The sequence below is a fragment of the Aquila chrysaetos genome, chromosome 25 (genome assembly GCF_900496995.4).
Source record: "Aquila chrysaetos chrysaetos chromosome 25, bAquChr1.4, whole genome shotgun sequence".
NCBI lineage: Eukaryota > Metazoa > Chordata > Aves > Accipitriformes > Accipitridae > Aquila > Aquila chrysaetos.
This window is the reverse complement of record NC_044028.1, coordinates 1,058,047-1,077,306: the sequence shown is the minus strand read 5'-3', so window position 1 is coordinate 1,077,306 and position 19,260 is coordinate 1,058,047. Positions and strand designations below refer to the sequence as shown.

At 37.8% G+C, this 19,260-nt stretch overlaps 1 protein-coding gene across 1 annotated transcript in view; it reads left to right on the top strand.

The window, feature by feature from the left end:
- RBBP6 (RB binding protein 6, ubiquitin ligase) overlaps positions 1 to 18,531 on the top strand; it is a 32,309-nt gene extending 13,778 nt beyond the window's left edge. Inside the window, exons 4-18 of the mRNA XM_030002362.2 lie at positions 2,294 to 2,338; positions 4,746 to 4,834; positions 4,947 to 5,043; positions 5,886 to 6,025; positions 6,926 to 7,098; positions 7,861 to 7,964; positions 8,392 to 8,747; positions 9,837 to 9,933; positions 10,014 to 10,092; positions 10,185 to 10,242; positions 11,149 to 11,213; positions 11,401 to 11,752; positions 12,110 to 12,211; positions 13,646 to 15,394; positions 16,538 to 18,531. Coding sequence (XP_029858222.1) covers positions 2,294 to 2,338; positions 4,746 to 4,834; positions 4,947 to 5,043; positions 5,886 to 6,025; positions 6,926 to 7,098; positions 7,861 to 7,964; positions 8,392 to 8,747; positions 9,837 to 9,933; positions 10,014 to 10,092; positions 10,185 to 10,242; positions 11,149 to 11,213; positions 11,401 to 11,752; positions 12,110 to 12,211; positions 13,646 to 15,394; positions 16,538 to 18,107 — 5,076 coding nt within the window. The 3' untranslated portion in view covers positions 18,108 to 18,531. The remainder of the gene's footprint in view (positions 1 to 2,293; positions 2,339 to 4,745; positions 4,835 to 4,946; positions 5,044 to 5,885; positions 6,026 to 6,925; positions 7,099 to 7,860; positions 7,965 to 8,391; positions 8,748 to 9,836; positions 9,934 to 10,013; positions 10,093 to 10,184; positions 10,243 to 11,148; positions 11,214 to 11,400; positions 11,753 to 12,109; positions 12,212 to 13,645; positions 15,395 to 16,537) is intronic.
- The last annotated feature ends 729 nt before the right edge of the window (positions 18,532 to 19,260 follow it).

Sequence of the window (19,260 nt, the reverse complement as noted above, 5' to 3'; positions counted from 1 at the left end):
ACTGTAATTATGTAGCACTCCAGCAGTGAGATTAGCCTTTTCCTCCTATTTTCTGTCCCCTTTCCCACTTGCTTTATGTTAGTTTCTGTTTAGTCTTCTGCATGTGATGGGAGTTAATACATCGACTGTTGATTCTGGTTTTTTTGGTGGGGGGTTGTTGGTTTGTGGTTTTTTGCTTGTTTTTTTTTTTTCTTCTGCAGTATTATCTTAGGGTTGTATACAAGTTTCATGGAGATACTGTTTCTACTTGACTGATTTGAGGGACTGGCAGGAAATACTTCAGTAGAAATTTAAAGGGGAAAAAAAAGACACAAGAATGCAGGATCATTGGAAGATGGCCGTTGGGCAAACATACTAAATAGTACATTAATTATCCATTTGCTGCTTTTGATAACTGTTTAGTAGAAAGGAGTGCTATCACCTCCTTTAAGAAATTAGACTGTTGCCTGCAGGTCATATAACAACTGCTTCCTAAAGAAATACAAGAGCTAATGAATAGTTTATTAGCTGTTATGTTTCAGTTACTGGTCAATACTAGACTGTTTAATGTTAGGCTCCAATAGAAAGCTTTCCTAATTTCTTGTTTGCTTCTGAAAAACTACAAACTGATAGTGGTTGTGCCTGCCATGAGAGAGCATAGGCCTGTTTTTCCACATGTAAAAAAGAGTGGCATATGGAGCATGAAGCTTCAAAATACTTGATCAGACTTCCTTTTTAACAGAACTAGGTACAAAATGTTCTGAAAAGAAGGAAAGTTGAATCTTCTGGTAAGACTTGCAACAGAAAGAAGGTCTCTTTTTCCAGATCTGGGTGTTCCTCTCCAAAGGCACGTTTTCAAGAACTTTTTAGTTACTAATACAGTAATGTGGTATGTGCTTTCCTAAACGTATAGAGAAGGAATGATTAACTGGAGTGAGGAATCATCTTCCGCATGTAGGTATTTTTTTCCCCCAGAGTCTGCTAAAACTACTCCCTTGAATTCTTCTACTACATGAGGTAATAAAGGACAAGAGCTTTTTCCAAGGAAGGGCTTTAATCTCTCTTCTGATCAATTTAGTGACCTCTTGAGGAGAGAGGTCCTCAATAACATTGAGAAATGTTATTCTACATTTTTGAGCAATTAAGACGTAATAAGCAGTGATTCGAGTGTCTTTCTAATAATGTTTTGCTAGTGTAAGCTTAACTGCTGCTTGTGGCATAATATAATTCAATATACTGGAAAAGGAACTAGATAAGTTACCCTTTTTACTTGTGGAAAAACTGCACTTCAGTATTAGTTCTCAATAAACCCTGCAGTCCATTACTAACTAGTGGCCTGGGGACTTCATTCCTGCAAGCTGTTCCAGTAGGCAGCTGGGAGGGAGGAGTATGGGTGCAATGGCGAAAAAAATTACAGGATTGTGCTCTGAATCCATGTTTTCATCATCAAGAGTGTGCTTTACACTTTCTTGCTTTTGTTCATTTAGTACTGGGCTGCTATTAAAAATTGGTTTTGGTCTGGTAGCAAGGAAAATATTAAATTCTCACACTTCCCAAACTAATTTGGATAGTATGGCCTGTGGTCTAATAAAATACAAGAAATCAGTTTTCTCATTTTTTATAGGCTAACCTGTCATGATAAACACCTTTATTTAAATAATTTAAGCAGTTGTTTTTTTCTAGACAAAGTGGTGGGTTACTTTTATGGCTGATGTTTTAGATTGGTGGTTTTGTTTGGGTTTTGTGGGGTATGGTGAGTTTGCTGTTTTTAAAATTACTGACAGGAGGGGCAGAATTCCTGTTTCATGGCTGATAAGCCTGTGCTTTATTCTGACAGGCAGCTACTGTGTTCATAAAAGCATAACCATGTGCATTTATAAATGATGAGACATTAACTGATTAATTTACAAACTAAACTGAAAATAAGTTTCCTGTAGTGATGCTTCCTTCTCAAATAAACTTAAATATTTTTTTAAAATCCTTTTTAGCTAAAAATTGACAGCTTCCTTACCCCTTTGACTTTAAAGCAGTTGTGACCATTTGACAAGGGTCCCCTCTCTGAGATATTCTGGAGCAATAAGTTGATCTTGAGTGGGTTTGGTTATTTTAGTTTCTTACTAATCACATAGGCACTCTCTTAAGCTGTCATAGGTTTGGACTTTGTTTTGAATAAAACCAAATTACACTAGGTTGGAAATGCCTCTTTCAGTGACACTCAGAGGATATAGTACAGACTTTCAGACTACAGTAGAGGTTAACGATTGCTATGTTTTGATTGTAGAACTTGAATATGTGTTTAATTTTTTGTGAACAGATTGATGACTCTTCTGCATCTATTTCTCTGGCCCAGCTTACTAAGGTATATATATATTCTTGTCAAATACTTAAAAAAAAAAAAAAAAAAAAGTGTTTGCTTCCTATTTTTAAATTTATACTGTGATCTATAGGTGGATAACTGTTGTAATTTGAACAAAACTTTAATTCAATTTTTAATAATTTAAAGTATCTATTTTAACTTTAAAATGTGTGTATATCTTGATACTATCCTGTAAAGAGTAGTTCCCAGTTTGGGAAGATAGAAGGGGAGTACCTTATCAGCCTCAACATAATGTTGCAGTATTACTCATCTTCAAGACACAAAGAAGAAGCACTTCAGAAGCTGTTTACCGTTTTTCATACCTTTTGTTAATTTTGCGTTGGAAACTAACACAATTTTTACAGAAGAATTTAATTGGCTGTAAGTTATGGACATTCCAGGGGGGGTTTGCAACAGCCAAAATAGAAGCGTTTCTGTAACATGGACAATTGCATGACTATTTTTGAATTTCTAGTCATTATAGTTACAGATCCATTCTTTGAATGCTGCACAGTTTCGTAAATTGTAGTATATATACAGTGGACAACACAATCTAATTTGTTTGAACGCAGACTGTGTAAATTGTGTAAATGTACCTAATTGTTTATAGGAATATACCAATGTGTATGTGTGGCATATTAGCAGATGTGACCTTCTGAAACTGTTGTAATGCCATGTTTTGCTATGGAACTGCTTGCATTTTTTGCTCAACAATGTGTAACCTTTGTCTGGGAAAGCACTAGTGATTGCACTTTGTGAAAAGGTGTAGTGCTAGCCAATTAAATTACTAGTCTTTAAAGTTACAAAGATTAGAGAAGGCAGGGCCTAATGCAGAGTAGCTAGTTCTTTCTTCTGAAAATAAAGGCTGGAGTTCATTTCCAAGAAAGAGAAATCTCTTCCCACTGCTAACTTCTTCCCTCTCTCACTGCAGATATTAAATTGTGTACATTTGGCCAAAAAAAAAAAAAAAATTTTGGAAGGTAACCACCAAAATAAATTGGTCTCCATTAGTGCTGTCCCTAAACGTGTCCTTGGTTCTGTAAACTCATGTGAAGTTTTACTCTAAAATGTGAAAAACTGTCCAAGTGGTGTACACATTTAAGCTTTCAAGAAAATTTAAATATTTCGGAAAAATACAGGAACATAACATAAAGCAGCTCAAAACTGTTACTTACTCTAACATCTTTAGTGTAGACTGGCTTAGCATGGAGGCAATGTGTTAACAGTTTTCTGTTTTACTATTACTATGTATTAAATGCCATATTTGAATTTTGGTCTATTCCTACTAATGTTTTGTGGTTTTTTGGATGTGTTTTGTAAACCGTTTGGGTTCAAACAAATTAGTCAAGTATTTGTAAAGTTTTCTGTAAATGTTAATGGAAATGATTTCATAGATGTTGATCTGGATTATGTTACTGTTGAGAAAAAACTGTGTATATGAAACAACCATTTAATAAAATGTTGAAACTAGTTGGTTGCTTTTGTGAATGAATGCATATGAAAACAAAAACATGAGTGGTTGATCTGAATGATAGGTGCTTGAAGGTCCAAGTAATTTGCAGTCACTCCCTTAGACCCTGCTTGTATCTGGACTAGTGTGTAATAAAAATGTTTCAACAAATACTACTTAAAAAAAATCAGTTGGCTTCAATAATTTGAAGATCTAGTTCTGCATAAGGCTTATATTACAATTTGTATGTTAAAAGGACACAGTCAACTGGAAAAAACTGCAGGTTGTCCTTACTGTTGTTAAATCACTTAACATAAAGAAGTTAGTAGGGGGGGATCATGCCATTTGGACTACCTACAGCACACGATGGTCAAATTTCTACTGAAAAGAATCTTTTGTCTTGCTGAGGAATTATTAAAAAAGCTTGATTCCCTTTAATGCTTCTGTGTCATAAGCTGAATTTCAGCAAGCAAAACCAACTTCCCCAGCTCTCAAGTTGTGTGTCCTTTTAATGCTGCAAAATGTAAATAATGATACTTGCATACATCTTTCTCAATTAAATGTACAGTGGATATCTTCTCCTTCAAATAGTCTGGAGCTTAAAAATCAGTTTAAAAATACTGGATAGTGTATTTTTTCTGCACATAGCTTCAGTCCACTTTGAAGAAAATTGGATTGGTTACACAAGTCTTTCTGTAAGGTACAAACAGAGCCTAAGGTTTTGAGTGCCCAAGAATGCTCTTTTCAAGTAGGTTGACAGGCACATAAACACCATGTAATGGCATAAGGACTCCCCAGAACATCTTCAGGACAGCAGCATTTTATACAGGCTGCTGTTTTCAGGCAACCTCAGCTAGCATTGTGCTGCTCTTTACAGGATCGAGTGAGTGGTGTTGTCTTTGGCTGTGTGGGCTTAAATATGTTTCTAATGTGCGTGTCAAATAATTACCTGTTAAACAGACTGCCAATCTGGATGAAGCCAATGCTTCTGAAGAAGATAAAATAAAAGCTATGATGACACAGTCTGGCCATGAATATGATCCAATCAAGTAAGTGTTGATAATGTCGTATCTGTCCTTTGAAGATTATGAAAAAATTGTAGCTATGTTTAACGAAAGACACACATGCATACCTTTTTCTTTTATCCCAAAAAACTTATAGTTACATGAAGAAACCCTTGGGTCCGCCTCCACCATCGTATACTTGCTTTCGTTGTGGAAGACCTGGCCACTATATAAAGAACTGCCCAACAAATGGGGTAAGATTGTGGGGAACTTCTGGTGTTGCTTAAGTTTTTGATTTTTTTTTTTTTTTTTAACCATGGCAGTTACTGAACAAATACATGAATATTAAGAATTGTTTCTCTTGGGGTGAAATACAGCAGTTATATGGCGGTGTTGCAAAGCCCTTCAAATTCAAGGGAAACCTGGAATTATAAATGTAAAATTTTCTTCTTTCTAGGTCATAGGCATTAAACATGTCTATAGATTATTCTCTGTGAACTTTCCTGTATTTTTGGATATGTTTCAATATTATTGGAAATTTTTCTGGTTTTAGCTTTTTTTTATGACAGCTCACAATTTTTAGTATTTTATATAAAAAGATGTTTCTGTTGACCCCATCTATTGAATATTTGCATGTTTAAATTACACAAGTCTTTGGTTGAGTACTAATGCTATTTAACATTAGTCACTGAATGTATATTCATGAGGTATGAATTCAGTCTTCATATATAGATGGTGAATATAAGTTTCTCCAGTGACTGATTCAGAGCACTGAATTAAGCTGTGACTCTAAATTGCGCTTTGGAGGAGGAATGGGTTTGTGTCTCTTCTCTGACTGGATGGTGAGCTAGGGGATATGTCACCCTTAAGGAACCTGAAGTTAAGCCAAGGAATGTCTGTTGAGTTCAAAACACTGCTCAAGCCTTTGGAACATCCTGGGTATATTCATTTAGGAACATTAAGTATGTTAGTCAAGCAACCCTTACACTATGTAAAAGGAAGGGATTAAAGGTTTTGCTGCTTAAAATAATAATTGAAATCTCATTTTAAGTGTGAGTCTTAAGATGAGGTATGTCTGCATTGCTTTTCTTAACAGGACAAAAATTTTGAGTCTGTTCCCAGAATTAAAAAGAGCACAGGAATTCCAAGGAGTTTCATGATGGAGGTGAAAGATCCCAATACAAAGGGTGCTATGTTGACAAACACTGGAAAATACGCAATACCAACTATTGATGCGTAAGTATGGAATTAATCAGACTGACCAAAAAGCGAACAAGAGAAAACGTGTAAATGCCTGAGTGGCAATGCAACCAAGTTGACCAGTATCTGTAATTACAGGAGAGGAATTATTGTATCTCAACCTTGAAACCTGCGATGCTTTCTAATATTAGAATAGGGTGGTCCTATTGTTCATACCCCTTGAAGTTGGTTAAACTTGTGGTATGCTAAGAATCTCTGTCTGCACAACATTTCAGTAGTGTTTATCGTTTGAATCATTCTCTCTGAAAGCTTATTTTGCCTCTGCTTTATGTTTCAAAGGCTTCTTGCAAAATTTAACAAGTAGCTGTTGGACTGAGATTTCCTCCCCCTCTGACTTTTATCAAATCGCATGTGTGAAACAGACTGAAATTTTCCTGGTGCTGTAAACTAGAAAATACTACTGTGTGCTGAGAACAGTGGCTGTTTTAAAATGCACTTGGTAGCACTTCTGTTTTTCTGTCATGGATCTCTTTTTGTAGAAGCTGTAACGTAGACGTCTTTCATTTATAAAATGTAATTACTCGGAGACTAGCTTTATCCTGAGCCTGCAATTTACATTTACCCTCTGGCAAAGGAGAGATGGGATTCACTTCATCTGATTTCTAGCTGTCAGAAAAATATTTTTCTAGTCTGAGCTAATTTCTTAGTTGATCCAATGAATGGGAGAGCTCTGCAGATGGAAAATTGTTCCCTCCTCCCTCTTCTATTGTTGTGGCTTAGAAAAGTGGTTGAAACTAAATGCCTGTGTTTTAGAAGGCTAATGTGGAGAGAGAAGGATTCCATCTATTATCTTCCTTTGATAAAATTGAAAGGTTGGAAAAGTTTCCCTTTACCCATATTTAACTTTTTTCCTTTTCTTTCCCCACGCCCCTCCAGGGAAGCTTATGCTATAGGAAAGAAGGAAAAGCCTCCCTTTTTACCAGAGGAGCCGTCGTCCTCCTCAGAAGAAGATGATCCTATTCCAGATGAGTTGCTATGTCTGATTTGTAAGGATATAATGACTGATGCAGTTGTTATTCCCTGCTGCGGAAACAGTTATTGTGACGAATGTAAGTGTTACTCCCATGTTTGTTAATTCAAAACACCAAATATGATCTTCTGAAAGCAGAAATAGGGGATCATGAAATTGCTTTGTTACCAGTTCTATTTAATACTTAAATATACCCTGAATAGGAAAGGGCTCTTCTTGTATAAAGGAGGCGGGGGGGGGGAGGCAGATAGCTTTTTTTTTTTCGCTTCTTGCATATCTAGTTAAATCCTCTTTACATGTGGAAGGATGAGTATAAGAAAAGTGCATAATTGTGCAGGTAATTACAGTATTAGATATTGATTGCATTTAGTTTGTCCACAGCCCTTTCCCTCATACAAAATTACATATCCAACTCTGGCGACTTACGGTGGTCTGCAACAAACGGATAGTTAAGCATTTAATCCACATTCTTCTCCACAGGAGACTTGGTTAAAACCTTCAGAACTCAAACCTGCTAATTGCTTTTTAAAATGTGTTTTATTCATTAACCTTGAGGTTGTTGACTTCTCACTGTACTAGGTAGTGGAAAAAAGACTAGTTGAAACATCAAGACACAGCCTACTCTACATCTTCAAATGTTACAGTAGTAAAATATCAAAACCGTATAGTTATTTGCCACATACTAGAAATTTTTTACACTATTGAACATTTATAGCTTCATGCTCTCAGTTCAAGGCCATTATTCACCCATTAATCGTATACATATTTTTATAATTTATTAGAACACAAAAATTTCCTTAGTTTGGCTAAAAACTGTTTTGATGATTCTAATTATTCACAGGTATTAGAACAGCATTACTGGAATCTGAGGAACATACATGCCCCACATGTCATCAGACAGATGTTTCTCCTGATGCTTTAATTGCCAATAAGTTCCTACGCCAGGTAACATGATTACTTTTGCATAAACTGTTTGTAAGAAAAGTCTATTTGTAAAAAGCTGAAAGGGAAGAAAATATTAATTTACCTTTCCTTAAGCAAAGCTAGATTGAATAAGGCTAAATTTACTTTACAAATACATTATCTGTTGTTACAGAAGCTTACAACTCTTTAAAGACAATCTGGCAAATTCAGGTCACACTTTTGTTTAACATGATTGCCTCACTTTCAAATTTGGTGTTAACACTGAAGTACTTTAAATGCAGATACTCTATCAGGGTTTAATGTGATGTTTTCATATATCTGTATGTTGATTTATTTTAGGATTTAGCATTTACAGGAATACACAAGTAATTTTATGCTGTGGAGGCTTTTGTTTGTATGTGTACTGAAGTTTCATATTACCCTATTTTAAATGTTTTTCTGCCTCTAGGCTGTGAACAACTTCAAAAATGAAACTGGCTACACAAAAAGGCTCCGTAAGCAGATTCAGCAGCAACAGCAGCAGCAGCCACCACCGCCACCACCTCCACCACCACTCATGAGACAAACAATAACACGCAACCTGCAGCCTCTACTCCGGCCAACAATTTCCAGACAGCAGGATCCACTAATGATTCCATTAGCTTCTCTGGCTTCTCGTTCTGCTGCTGCTTTGTCATCGTTGGCCCCTGGTCAGTCATCTGTGGCAGCTGGGCTGCCAGTAAATCCGTCTTCTGTTGTTGTCTCCGACCTCCCTCCAGCAGTGTCCCTATCTCTCCGTGGTGAAAAGCCAGATGGACCTTTTCGGTAAGTAAATCTGTAGATCAACATGAATATGAAAGACACCAAAATGCTTACGTTAGATTCTTCTTCTTGAGCTTCTCAGCTAGCAATTTATGTATCATTAGTGACAGTTCCAGATAATTGTGGAAGTTTTTTTTTGTTTTTACATTGAATGAGGACACTTTAAATTGGAAGTGTGCCTCATGCAAGAATTTTCTCAGAAGTATTTCTTGTTTGGTTCCCTTATCAGTCATTCAGTACAGGTTTACCCTAAAAGGGGAACTTTTTTTTCCCCAGGAGCCATTTGATTTTAAGTGGCTAGCAATTCCTAAAGTAACCATTTAGTTATGTCAAACCTTCCTGAGTGCATTAATTTCTGTTTAGTACTGAGGAAATAATATTTTCATGAAAATTGTAAAAGCACAATTATAGGTAAAATTGACCAGGTGTTTTCACATTACTTTTTTCTACAGTATTTCTATCATCAATATTATAAGTCAGTCATCCTCAGTAAAACACAGTGTAGTCAGTGATGCATAATAAACATTGAAACACTGTAAATTTGAAGTGTTTACAAACGTGAAGGTCTAAGCTTGCAACCCAGTGAAGTCATATGAAAATACATTAAAAATCTGTACTAGTGTTTAGGGCTTATATCCTTTCAACTTAATGCCTTGAATGCAAATAGCCACTCTGTCCAGAAGGCTGTCAGGCTCAGCTGTACCGTTGAATACAAAGGATCATAATTCAAAAGAGCCTCTAAGGCAGCCTCTGAACTAGCACATAAACATTTCCTAATAGAATTTCAGTTCTTGCATCTTCCAGAAATTCAGTGTGTGGCTTATACGTACTCTAATCCTTTCAGGTGCAGCTAGCTTAATAAAATATTTTTCCAGTGAGCTTCCTCTTTAAATGCCAGTAGTCCAAATTGACTTCTCTTCAGTGCTTCATTTGGAATCAGCCAACTTCACGTTTGTGAATCTGGTGAAGATTATTTTTTAATTTTTTTTTTTTCCATTTACAGTAGTCAGCCTTTTCTCACATTGGACTTTACATTTCAAGTAGCACTTCAAAACAATGTTTGAATAATAAAAAATTGGTTTTTTGTTGTAGGGATGCTGATACTGTTATACCTCCTGCAGCTCTGGTGACTGCCGCTGAACTTTCTAAATCTTCCTCTCTGTCAATCAGCAGTTTGTTGGAAGAGAAGGTAAATTTTATTTCAACACATGCAGTGATTGTTGTATTTTAGTAGAGCTTATTTGCTAACTGTTTGCATTTATTCACAAGGGCTATCAGGTTCCTGTACTAAGACAACCAGCATTACCAAGTCTTCTGGGCCCTCAAGGACAATCAATACCCACAACTGGTAAGTAAATGTAACTTTGGAATTCTTCTAAATAAATGATCTTCAGATAAACTGAATTTTTTTTTTTCTTTTTCCTCTCCCCACTCCAAAAGGTCATCCAATGAGAGCCAGTACAATTCGCTCAGCAGGTGGCAGACCAGGCTGGGAACTGTAAGTATTCTACAGAAATTCAATATGTGACTACTTGTAACCAGTTAAATTAGGCCATAACATATAACTTATTTCATTATAAGTCAGCTGTTGTATAAGTATGCACAGGTAGTTGTGGAGAATACAAGTAGTAATTAATTTTTAAATGGCTTAATTTGAATTAGCTTTAACAAAGGGGGGTCTCTGCTTGCAGTAGGATTATTTAAAATAAAACTCCAGTACATAATTGAAAAGAGGACTCTGAAAAATGAACACTTTTTGAGGAAGCCATAATTACCTATAAAAATGAAATATAATTAAAAGATCAGATGGAAAGCCACCCTTTTGATTACTGGCTGAATAGGGCTGTAGAAATTGATTTCCCAATAGAAATCAGCCTCCAACATTCTTTCTTTAACAACTTGGTTGATACCGATTGAGCAAATTATTGGAAAAGTAAGCGCTGTTATTTTATGACAATTTTGAATTTCTTCAATTTAGTCATCTCAAACAGCCAAGCTGCTTTCTCTCAGTTGGAAAGAGAGGAGTCCATTTTATCTATTATCACAATGTCAAGTTAGTCCTTCATTTTGGTATATATATGTTACAGATAGATTGTAAGGGTGCAGTATTGTGTTTATAAAAATCTTAAAGATAAATCAAAACCCAGGATCCATCCCACAGATTGCCTAAAATCTCAAATTCAGTAAGCAAGAAAATAACAATTCCAGGGACAAGAACAGGCCAAATACATCACCATGAGGCAGCAACATAGGAAGCATATGTGGAACAAGTTAAAAGAAGTTTGAGAGATGAGTTACTATCTGTGCAGTACTGTGAAGTATTAAGTGTATCAAGGAGTGGCAGAGGAGCAGTGGGCACATGGGAGATGTGAGTCTCTTGAGCACAGGCAGCTTCTACCCACAGTCGCAAAGCTGAGTATGAGGAGAGCAGACTGAGGGAAGTGTTGGGGGTGAGGATGTGGAAGGCAAGTAGGAGGATCAAGAAATGAGCGTAGTCTCAAATGGGCAGGAAGCAGGGAGAAAAATGCCTAAGTTGAGAATAAGAAGTGCTCGCCAACATGCTCCCGCTTCACTGGCTTTCCTCTTTAAAATGGGGGGAGAGAGAGTAACAAACAGTGACACATGTGTGGGGGTTTCTTGAGAAGCTCAAATTGAGGCCGCCCGCACAGTGAACGTACCCAAAGGACTGGGGCCCCAACACTACCAGCATCAACACCAGTCTTTGTGCCTGTGCCTCCACCTTCCGTGTATCCTCCAGCAGCCCATGCGCTTCCTCTTCCACCGGGGGTACCACCAAGACCGTTTCCTCCTCAGTTTCCACCTGGTCAGCCTCCGTCTGCTGGGTACACTGTCCCCCCTCCAGGATATCCCCCATCTCCTGCAAACCTGTCATCAGCTTGGGTACCAAGAGCAGTACCAACGGCTCATTCAAATACCAACGCAACGAGACAAGCACCTCCTTTATCTAGGGAGGAGTTTTACAGAGAACAACGGAGACTTAAAGAGGAGTAAGTATTTGACTCAATGAAGTTGCGTTGTTTTTCATTTTTGTATTTCGATAGCATATCGGACTGCAGTTACACTAAAGTGCATCTGACATAAGCAAAAATGACATAGTGTTTCTTCCAATATACTTTTTCATTGCAGATGGTAAACATGCAAAACTAAAACAAGACAAATGTAATTCTAAAACTTTCCCTAAAACTTGTAGGAATTCTAAACTGTTTTTGCTTAAATAGGATGTTCACCTTTTGCATTTGCATGCAGTATACATTTTCTCATATTGGCCATGTTTTGTTTCTTGATGTCTTTTTGTAATAAAGGTCAAACTATAATTGTAATAAAGGTCAAACTTATTTTAACAGGGAAAAGAAAAAGTCCAAACTTGATGAGTTTACAAATGATTTTGCTAAGGAATTGATGGAATATAAAAAGATTCAAAAGGAGCGTAGGCGTTCGTTTTCCAGGTAACTGCTTTACATGTCCGTAATGGAGAAGCAGATTGTCTAGAAGAATCAGGAGGAGTTCCACTCCACCTCTCTATCGTTAGATGGATTGGATGATTCAAGGGATTAGCAGTGATAGGAGTTTCATATGTAGGTTACTAGCTCAAATATGTCAGAGATTACAGTTGACTGTTAGTTTTAATTTGGCAGCAGTTGTTAAGGAACAGGTGTCTCTTTTGCTAAAGCTTCTCTATAATGACATCCTTCACCTCCTGACAGCTGTGAGGAGGCTAGAAACTGAATAGGTGTAGTTGCTGGATTTTCTGTGTCTCCCTATTCTGATTGTAACCATTATCTCAAAGCACTTCGGAGGACATATGTGAGAGAAATTGTCTTCATTTCCTCTTTCGTTTATCTCATGTGGGTACACGGAGAGACTTTAACGTGGACTGCAAACTGGTGGCTTTTGCTAGTATTTTGTTGGCATTGTTAAATTTTTCTTAGGAATTAAAAGATAAGACTTGTTTTTAGGGAAATCTTAAATTGGTAAAGGACTTTGAGAGGAGGAATGATGCTAAAGAGCATATGCAGAATAATGTGAAATGGTTCTTTAAGAAAAATTAAAACTTGTGAAGAAAAAACTCAGGGTAGCTGATGTTTTCTATCCTGAAAAATCATTTGGGCAGGAGTCTGAATAGCTCTCTATTAGTAATGCTGTCAGTATCTTTCCTAGAGTAATGGCATTGAGTCATATTACTAGAGGCTGAGTTCAGAAGCTTTTAGATACGACTTTTCTTGAAATGCAGTCACTAGCCTCGGTTAGAGCTAGAGGTACGAGCAAAATTTTGCTAGGACATCTGGCTAGAAGTGTTGATTAAATAGTACTGTATGTAAGACTGCGGTACAAGTATTTTGCATCCTATACAAATTGCCAAATAAGTAGTGAAGTTAAATAGACTAAGCTGGCATTTTAAAATTGAGCTTTACTGTCTTCAGGCTAAATCGTGTTTTCTTGATGATTGATGCTGCGCTGTAGCCATTAAGACTTGCTCTTTTTGCATCTTACTGCAACAAAAATGATTTGCACTGCGTGTAGTTGCCGAGTAGTGAAAAATGTGCGTGTTCATGTACCAGTAGAGGCCAGTATACACCACCTTAAATCAATCAGTAGCTATGGTAGTTCATGTGATAGAAGTGAGTGGAAATAGACTTACCCTTCCTGTATGTTTTTACACTAACAAAGCAGCAGCTGTTCTGTCTTGTAAGCAGAAACTTTTACGTGTTATCAAGTTCTTCAATTTGCAGTAGCATTATGTCAGCAGCTGAAAGAAGCTTTGACATAAGCATATGGAGAGGAAAAAAAACCAAACCAAATTTGGGAGGAAAAAAATTGGGGAGAGTGACTGTTTTGAATTAACTTCATTTATTTTTTTTGTGTTGTGTTTTTTTTTTAAGGTCCAAGTCTCCCTATAGTGCTTCATCTTACTCTAGAAGTTCGTATACCTACTCCAAGTCAAGATCAGGTTCTTCCCGCTCTCGCTCCTACTCTCGATCATTTAGTCGTTCCCATTCTCGTTCCTACTCACGATCGCCGCCATATCCAAGAAGAGGCAAAGGGAAGAGTCGTAACTATCGTTCTAGGTCAAGGTCACATGGTTATCACCGTTCAAGGTCAAGATCACCCCCATACAGAAGATACCATTCACGGTCAAGGTCTCCAGTATTTAGAGGCCAGTCTCCCACTAAACGGACTATACCTCAAGGGGAAGGAGAAAGGGAGTATTTTAACAGATACAGAGAAGTTCCACCATATGATATGAAAGCTTACTATGGCAGATCTGTTGACTTTAGAGATCCATTTGAAAAGGAAAGGTACAGAGAATGGGAAAGGAACTATAGGGAATGGTATGAAAAGTTTTACAAGGGCTATGCTGTTGGTGCTCAACCTCGACCTCCAGTAAACAGAGAGAACTTTTCTCCAGATAGGTTTGGTCCACCTGGGACCAGACGAGAGAATTCACCATATGCTCGGGGACGTAGGGAGGATTATCCTGGTGGGCAGAGCCATAGAAATCGTAATATAGCTGGAAATTACCCTGAAAAACCTTCTGGAAGAGAGAGCCATGGCATCAAAGATCCTACAAAATCAAAAGAGAAGGAGGTGGAAAATCCACTGGGAGATGGCAAAGGAAATAAACATAAAAAACACCGAAAGAGAAGAAAAGGGGATGAGAACGAAGGATTTCCCAATACTGAGTTGTTAGAAGGTGCAAGAAAACCAAGAGAGCCAGTTACAGCAGAAGACGTTAAAACGGACACTCTGTTCATGCTCCCAAGCAGAGATGATGCCACCCCTGTGAGAGATGAGCCTATGGAAGCAGATTCTATTGCTTTCAAACCGGTGTCTGAAAAGGAGAAAAAAGAGAAGGATAAGCCAAAAGCAAAAATTGAGAAGACAAAGCGGAAAGTAGAAGTGGCTGTTCCTCCTAAGAAAGACAGTGTAATAAAACCAGCTAAAACTTCCCAAGAGAAGGTGGACGCCGATCGTGAAAAATCTCCACGAACGGAACCTCCTGTGAAAAAAGCGAAGGAGGAGTTGCCAAAGACAGACAGTGTTAAAACATCTTCCTCTCAAAAGGATGAGAAGGCTCTTGGTACCCCACGGAAAGTTCACCCCAAAGCGACAAAAGATCACCCAGAAACCAGACCAGCCAAGGAGGAAAAGGCAAAGAAAGACCATCCAAAAGAAACAAAGTCGGAGAAGCCCTCCAACAAAGAAGACAAGTCAAAAAAACCTGCTGAAAAAAGCAAACCTTCTGATGCAAAACCTGAAAAAAGAAAAAGAAAAGCAGATGAAAAGGTTGATAAAGAACATGAAGCCACTTCCATAAAGGTCTCTAAACCAGAAGCTGCTGAATCGAAAACATCGCCGAAGGGGAAGACTGAGCCTGATGGTGAAAAAGGAGAGCGAACTCCAGAAAAGGATAAATCTGCTTTTCTTAACAATCCCGCAAAAAAGATTAAACTTAACCGAGAAACTGGCAAAAAGATTGTGAGTGGAGAAAATGTGCCACCTGCAAAAGAACCTGTTGAGAAACCTGAGCCAAGCAGCAGCAAAGTTAAACAAGAAAAAGCGAAGGGAAAAGTGAGAAGAAAAGTAACAGCAGCTGATGGATCTAGTACCACTCTTGTAGATTACACCAGGTACCTCATTTCTTTTCATATTCTTTCTTTCCTCCTCTCCCCCTCCCAAACTGTGAAATTCTGTATGGTGACTAAGGAAAGGAACAGCTAAATCTGTGCTAAATGAGTGAATAATCTGTGATCTTTCCTGTTAAACTGTACTTTGGTCAAAATCAATTTTTTTTTTTAATGAAAACAAGCAGTCTGTACTGCACAGAAAGCTAATAAGGTTAATTGATTGGTGACATGTTTGACCCTTACTTCTGGGACTTCCCCCCCCCCCCCCCCCACTTCTTATTCATTACATGTTGACTCTGAGGTGTCCCCTCTGTCTTCTTTCAAATCCAGCTTGCTGCTAAAGGCAAGGTTAACAGACATGTCTATACCATGCAATGTTTTGCATTTTAAAAACTGCAAGGTACTGTAATGATCTACTTTTGTCAGTATGACACGAAATTATATCTTGCAGAAATAGCAGCTTGGTTGCCAATATATTATACGGATTTTAGCTTTGAGCACAGTGCCATGTTGACACAGCTACACTACTTCCAGCTCAGTGTCAACTTTTTTTGGCACCCACCTTGGAGATTTCTCTTCTATATTCCATTGTGTGATGTGGCAAGGGGGGAAGTGATTAGTGTGGAGCTGTTATTACTTACATTTCAGTGTCTAAAGAAGCAGGACTAAGCAAACTCAAGAATATTTGAGACATTGCTGGAGACTAAGATGGTGTCTTCATATTCTAAAAAGTTTTTAAAACATAGATTTTTCTAAAGAACAACACTGGGACATGAGGGTAAAACTTTGGTTGTATACACCTCTCCATAACTGCTTGCTTACATGTTGAGACAAGAATGTATATCTCATATATCTGCCATTGGTAGAAATAGGACATGAAGGAATTACCAGATCAGACGGTCCCCAATCTGATAATCTTGTGTCTTTGTTAATTAAATGTGTAGTAGCAAGATACTAAATTAATTGATTGCTCATAATCTTAGCTAGTGGACTCATCCTTTCTCTTGTGTGTTCCCTTAATTGAACATCTTTTGAAAAAATGCTGAAGATCTAAAATCGAAACAAAAGCCATTTTACAGAATGTTACAAAAGATGGCGATGCATGTATCTTACCCGTTACTAATGTATGCTTTTTTCCCCTCTTAGCACTAGTTCTACTGGAGGAAGCCCTGTTAGAAAGACTGAAGAAAAGCCAGATACAAAACGAACTGTCATTAAGACCATGGAGGAGTATAATAATGATATAACAGCTCCGGCTGAAGATGTCATTATTATGATCCAGGTCCCTCAGTCAAAGTGGGATAAAGATGACTTTGAGTCTGAAGAGGAAGACATTAAATCCACCCAGGTGCCCGCAAACGTAGGAAAACCTGCTAGTGTTATAAAAAATGTGAGTGTTAAGCCACCAAACCCTGTAAAACACAATGAAAAAGAGACAGAGCCTTTGGAGAAAACACAGAAAACTACAAAAGAGGTGACTTATGAAAGCTCCCAGCATGATGCAAAAAGTTCAAAAAGTTCTGTGTCGAATGAAAAAGGAAAAACCAAAGACCGGGATCATTCTTTGTCAGACAAGGACACTTCTGAGAAGAGAAAGAGCAGTGTTCAGCCAGAAAAAGACCATTCAGAACGTGCAACTGAACAAGGAAATGGAAAAAATATTTCTCAATCTTCTAAAGACAGCAGATCTTCAGAGAAACATGATACTGGCCGTGGATCCACTGCTAAAGACTTTACTCCTAACCGAGACAAAAAATCTGACCATGATGGCAACAGAGATCATTCTAGTTCCAAGCGTAGAGATGAAAAGAGTGAATTAGCAAGGAGAAAAGACTCCCCTTCTCGAAACAGAGAATCTACATCAGTACAGAAAAGTAAGCCAAGAGACGAACGAGCAGAGCCGTCCAAAAAGGGCACTGGAGATGCCAAAAGGAGCAGCTACAGTCCTGCACGTGAGCGGAAGCAGTCTGATCACAAAGCTGCTCACGATTCCAAGCGTACATTGGAGGAACACAAACCTCTAGATAAAAATTCAGGAAAAGAGAAAGAGAAGCATGTACCAGAAGTAAAGAGCAATAAAGAGAAAGAGCCGGCTGGTAATAAACCACCTTTGAGACAAGAATCGCCAGATGTAAAAAATGAGAAAGAGAGCATGACAGGACAAAACGATAAAAGTGTTGTCAAGCCCAAGCCTCAGGTAAGCAGCTCCTCACGGCTCTCTTCTGATCTAACTCGAGAGACTGATGAGGCTGCATTTGTACCAGACTACAATGAAAGTGACAGTGAGAGTAATGTATCTGCAAAAGAGGAGGAAGCTGCAGGAAAAAATCCTAAAGAACCGAAAGAAAAGGCTGTTGATAAGGTGAAAGAGGATACAGCAGCACCTGCTGCAGTTGACCAGCCTGAAGCAAGCCGAAGTCAAAGTCAGAGCAGTCCCAGTGTTAGCCGCAGCCGTAGTCAAAGCCCTTCTGAGAGTCAGACTCGAAGCCACAGCAGCAGTGCCAGCTCAGGAGAGAGTCAAGACAGTAAGAAAAAGAAAAAGAAAAAAGAGAAGAAGAAGCACAAGAAGCATAAGAAACACAAGAAGCATAAGAAACACATTGGAAATGAAACGGAATTGGAAAAGAGCCAAAAACACAAACACAAGAAGAAAAAATCGAAGAAGAGCAAAGATAAAGAGAAAGATGACCAAAAAGTGAAATCTGTCACTACATAGAATGACAGATAATAAAAAAATGACTTAATTCCTAAGTCATCTGTATTAAATTTTGTTAAAATGTAAACGAATTCAAGCGTTGTAAATAATGACATGAAAGACCCTGTGCTGCACTTAAAATATTGCTGCTTGATTATTTGATTTTTACATCAGAGCTTTATAAAAGTGAACATTTTGTACAGAATTGTGAGTTGTGACCGTGTAACATGAAAGGTTTTGCTGGGGCATCTTATTTTTAACCACCGTTAATTAGTTTGGGTGGAGTTTACTGTACTGTGAAAATTTTCACATTTGAATTTTTTTTTTAATTGCCTGGCAGAAAAAGCTGGTATCAGTTATAAAATATCAGCAGAATGATTTGCAGAATACATTACAGCCCTGTTATGTCACTTTTTGATTACAATAAAAAGTTTTCAGTAAACTATCCAATGTGATGAGATTTCCAGTGATAGCTGAACATTAGCAGAGAAAAGAGTAGTGACAGAAAAAAGCTACCTGTAAAAGCTTGCTGGTAGCTAACGTCTATGAAAAATAGCATATCAGCGGGTTTCGTTTTGAAGAGAATGGCAGGACTTCAAATCTTTTCAACTGATGCAATGTGGGGAGGTACTGCCGCCAAGAGGTGCACTTCTTTCATGTGCCAAGTGGACTTGTTTTTGTATTGTAAAAGGTAGTATATGGCCTCAAAAATACAGCCACTATTAACAGCTGGTACTGACTATTTTAAACCAATGTTAGATAGTAAGCTGTCACATTTCAACATTGTTCCAGTTCGTTTAGAAAGCTGTTGTAATTTGCCAGCAAACATTTACACATATACTTTAAGATCCCCTGTAATCTGTATTTTCTCTCAACGATGCTGATCACCAAGATGTTTGTGTTTTTTAAATAGAAGCTTTATTAGTAGTATTTTCATACAGTGGTGCCACATGATACAGAACTAACCCTTCCATTAAATGTGGGGTTCAGCAGATGAGTTTGGCAGAAGGGGGCCCACTAGAAAGGCAGGCTTCTGCTTTGAACAATGACAGGAAAGCTAGAAAATGCCAATTTATTTAGCTTGATAATTTTAAGACAGGCATAATTTAAACAAACAAACAAAAACAACCAGTGGCAGTGGTGGGTGTTGCTCAAGTGTCAGAAAGCCAGCGTG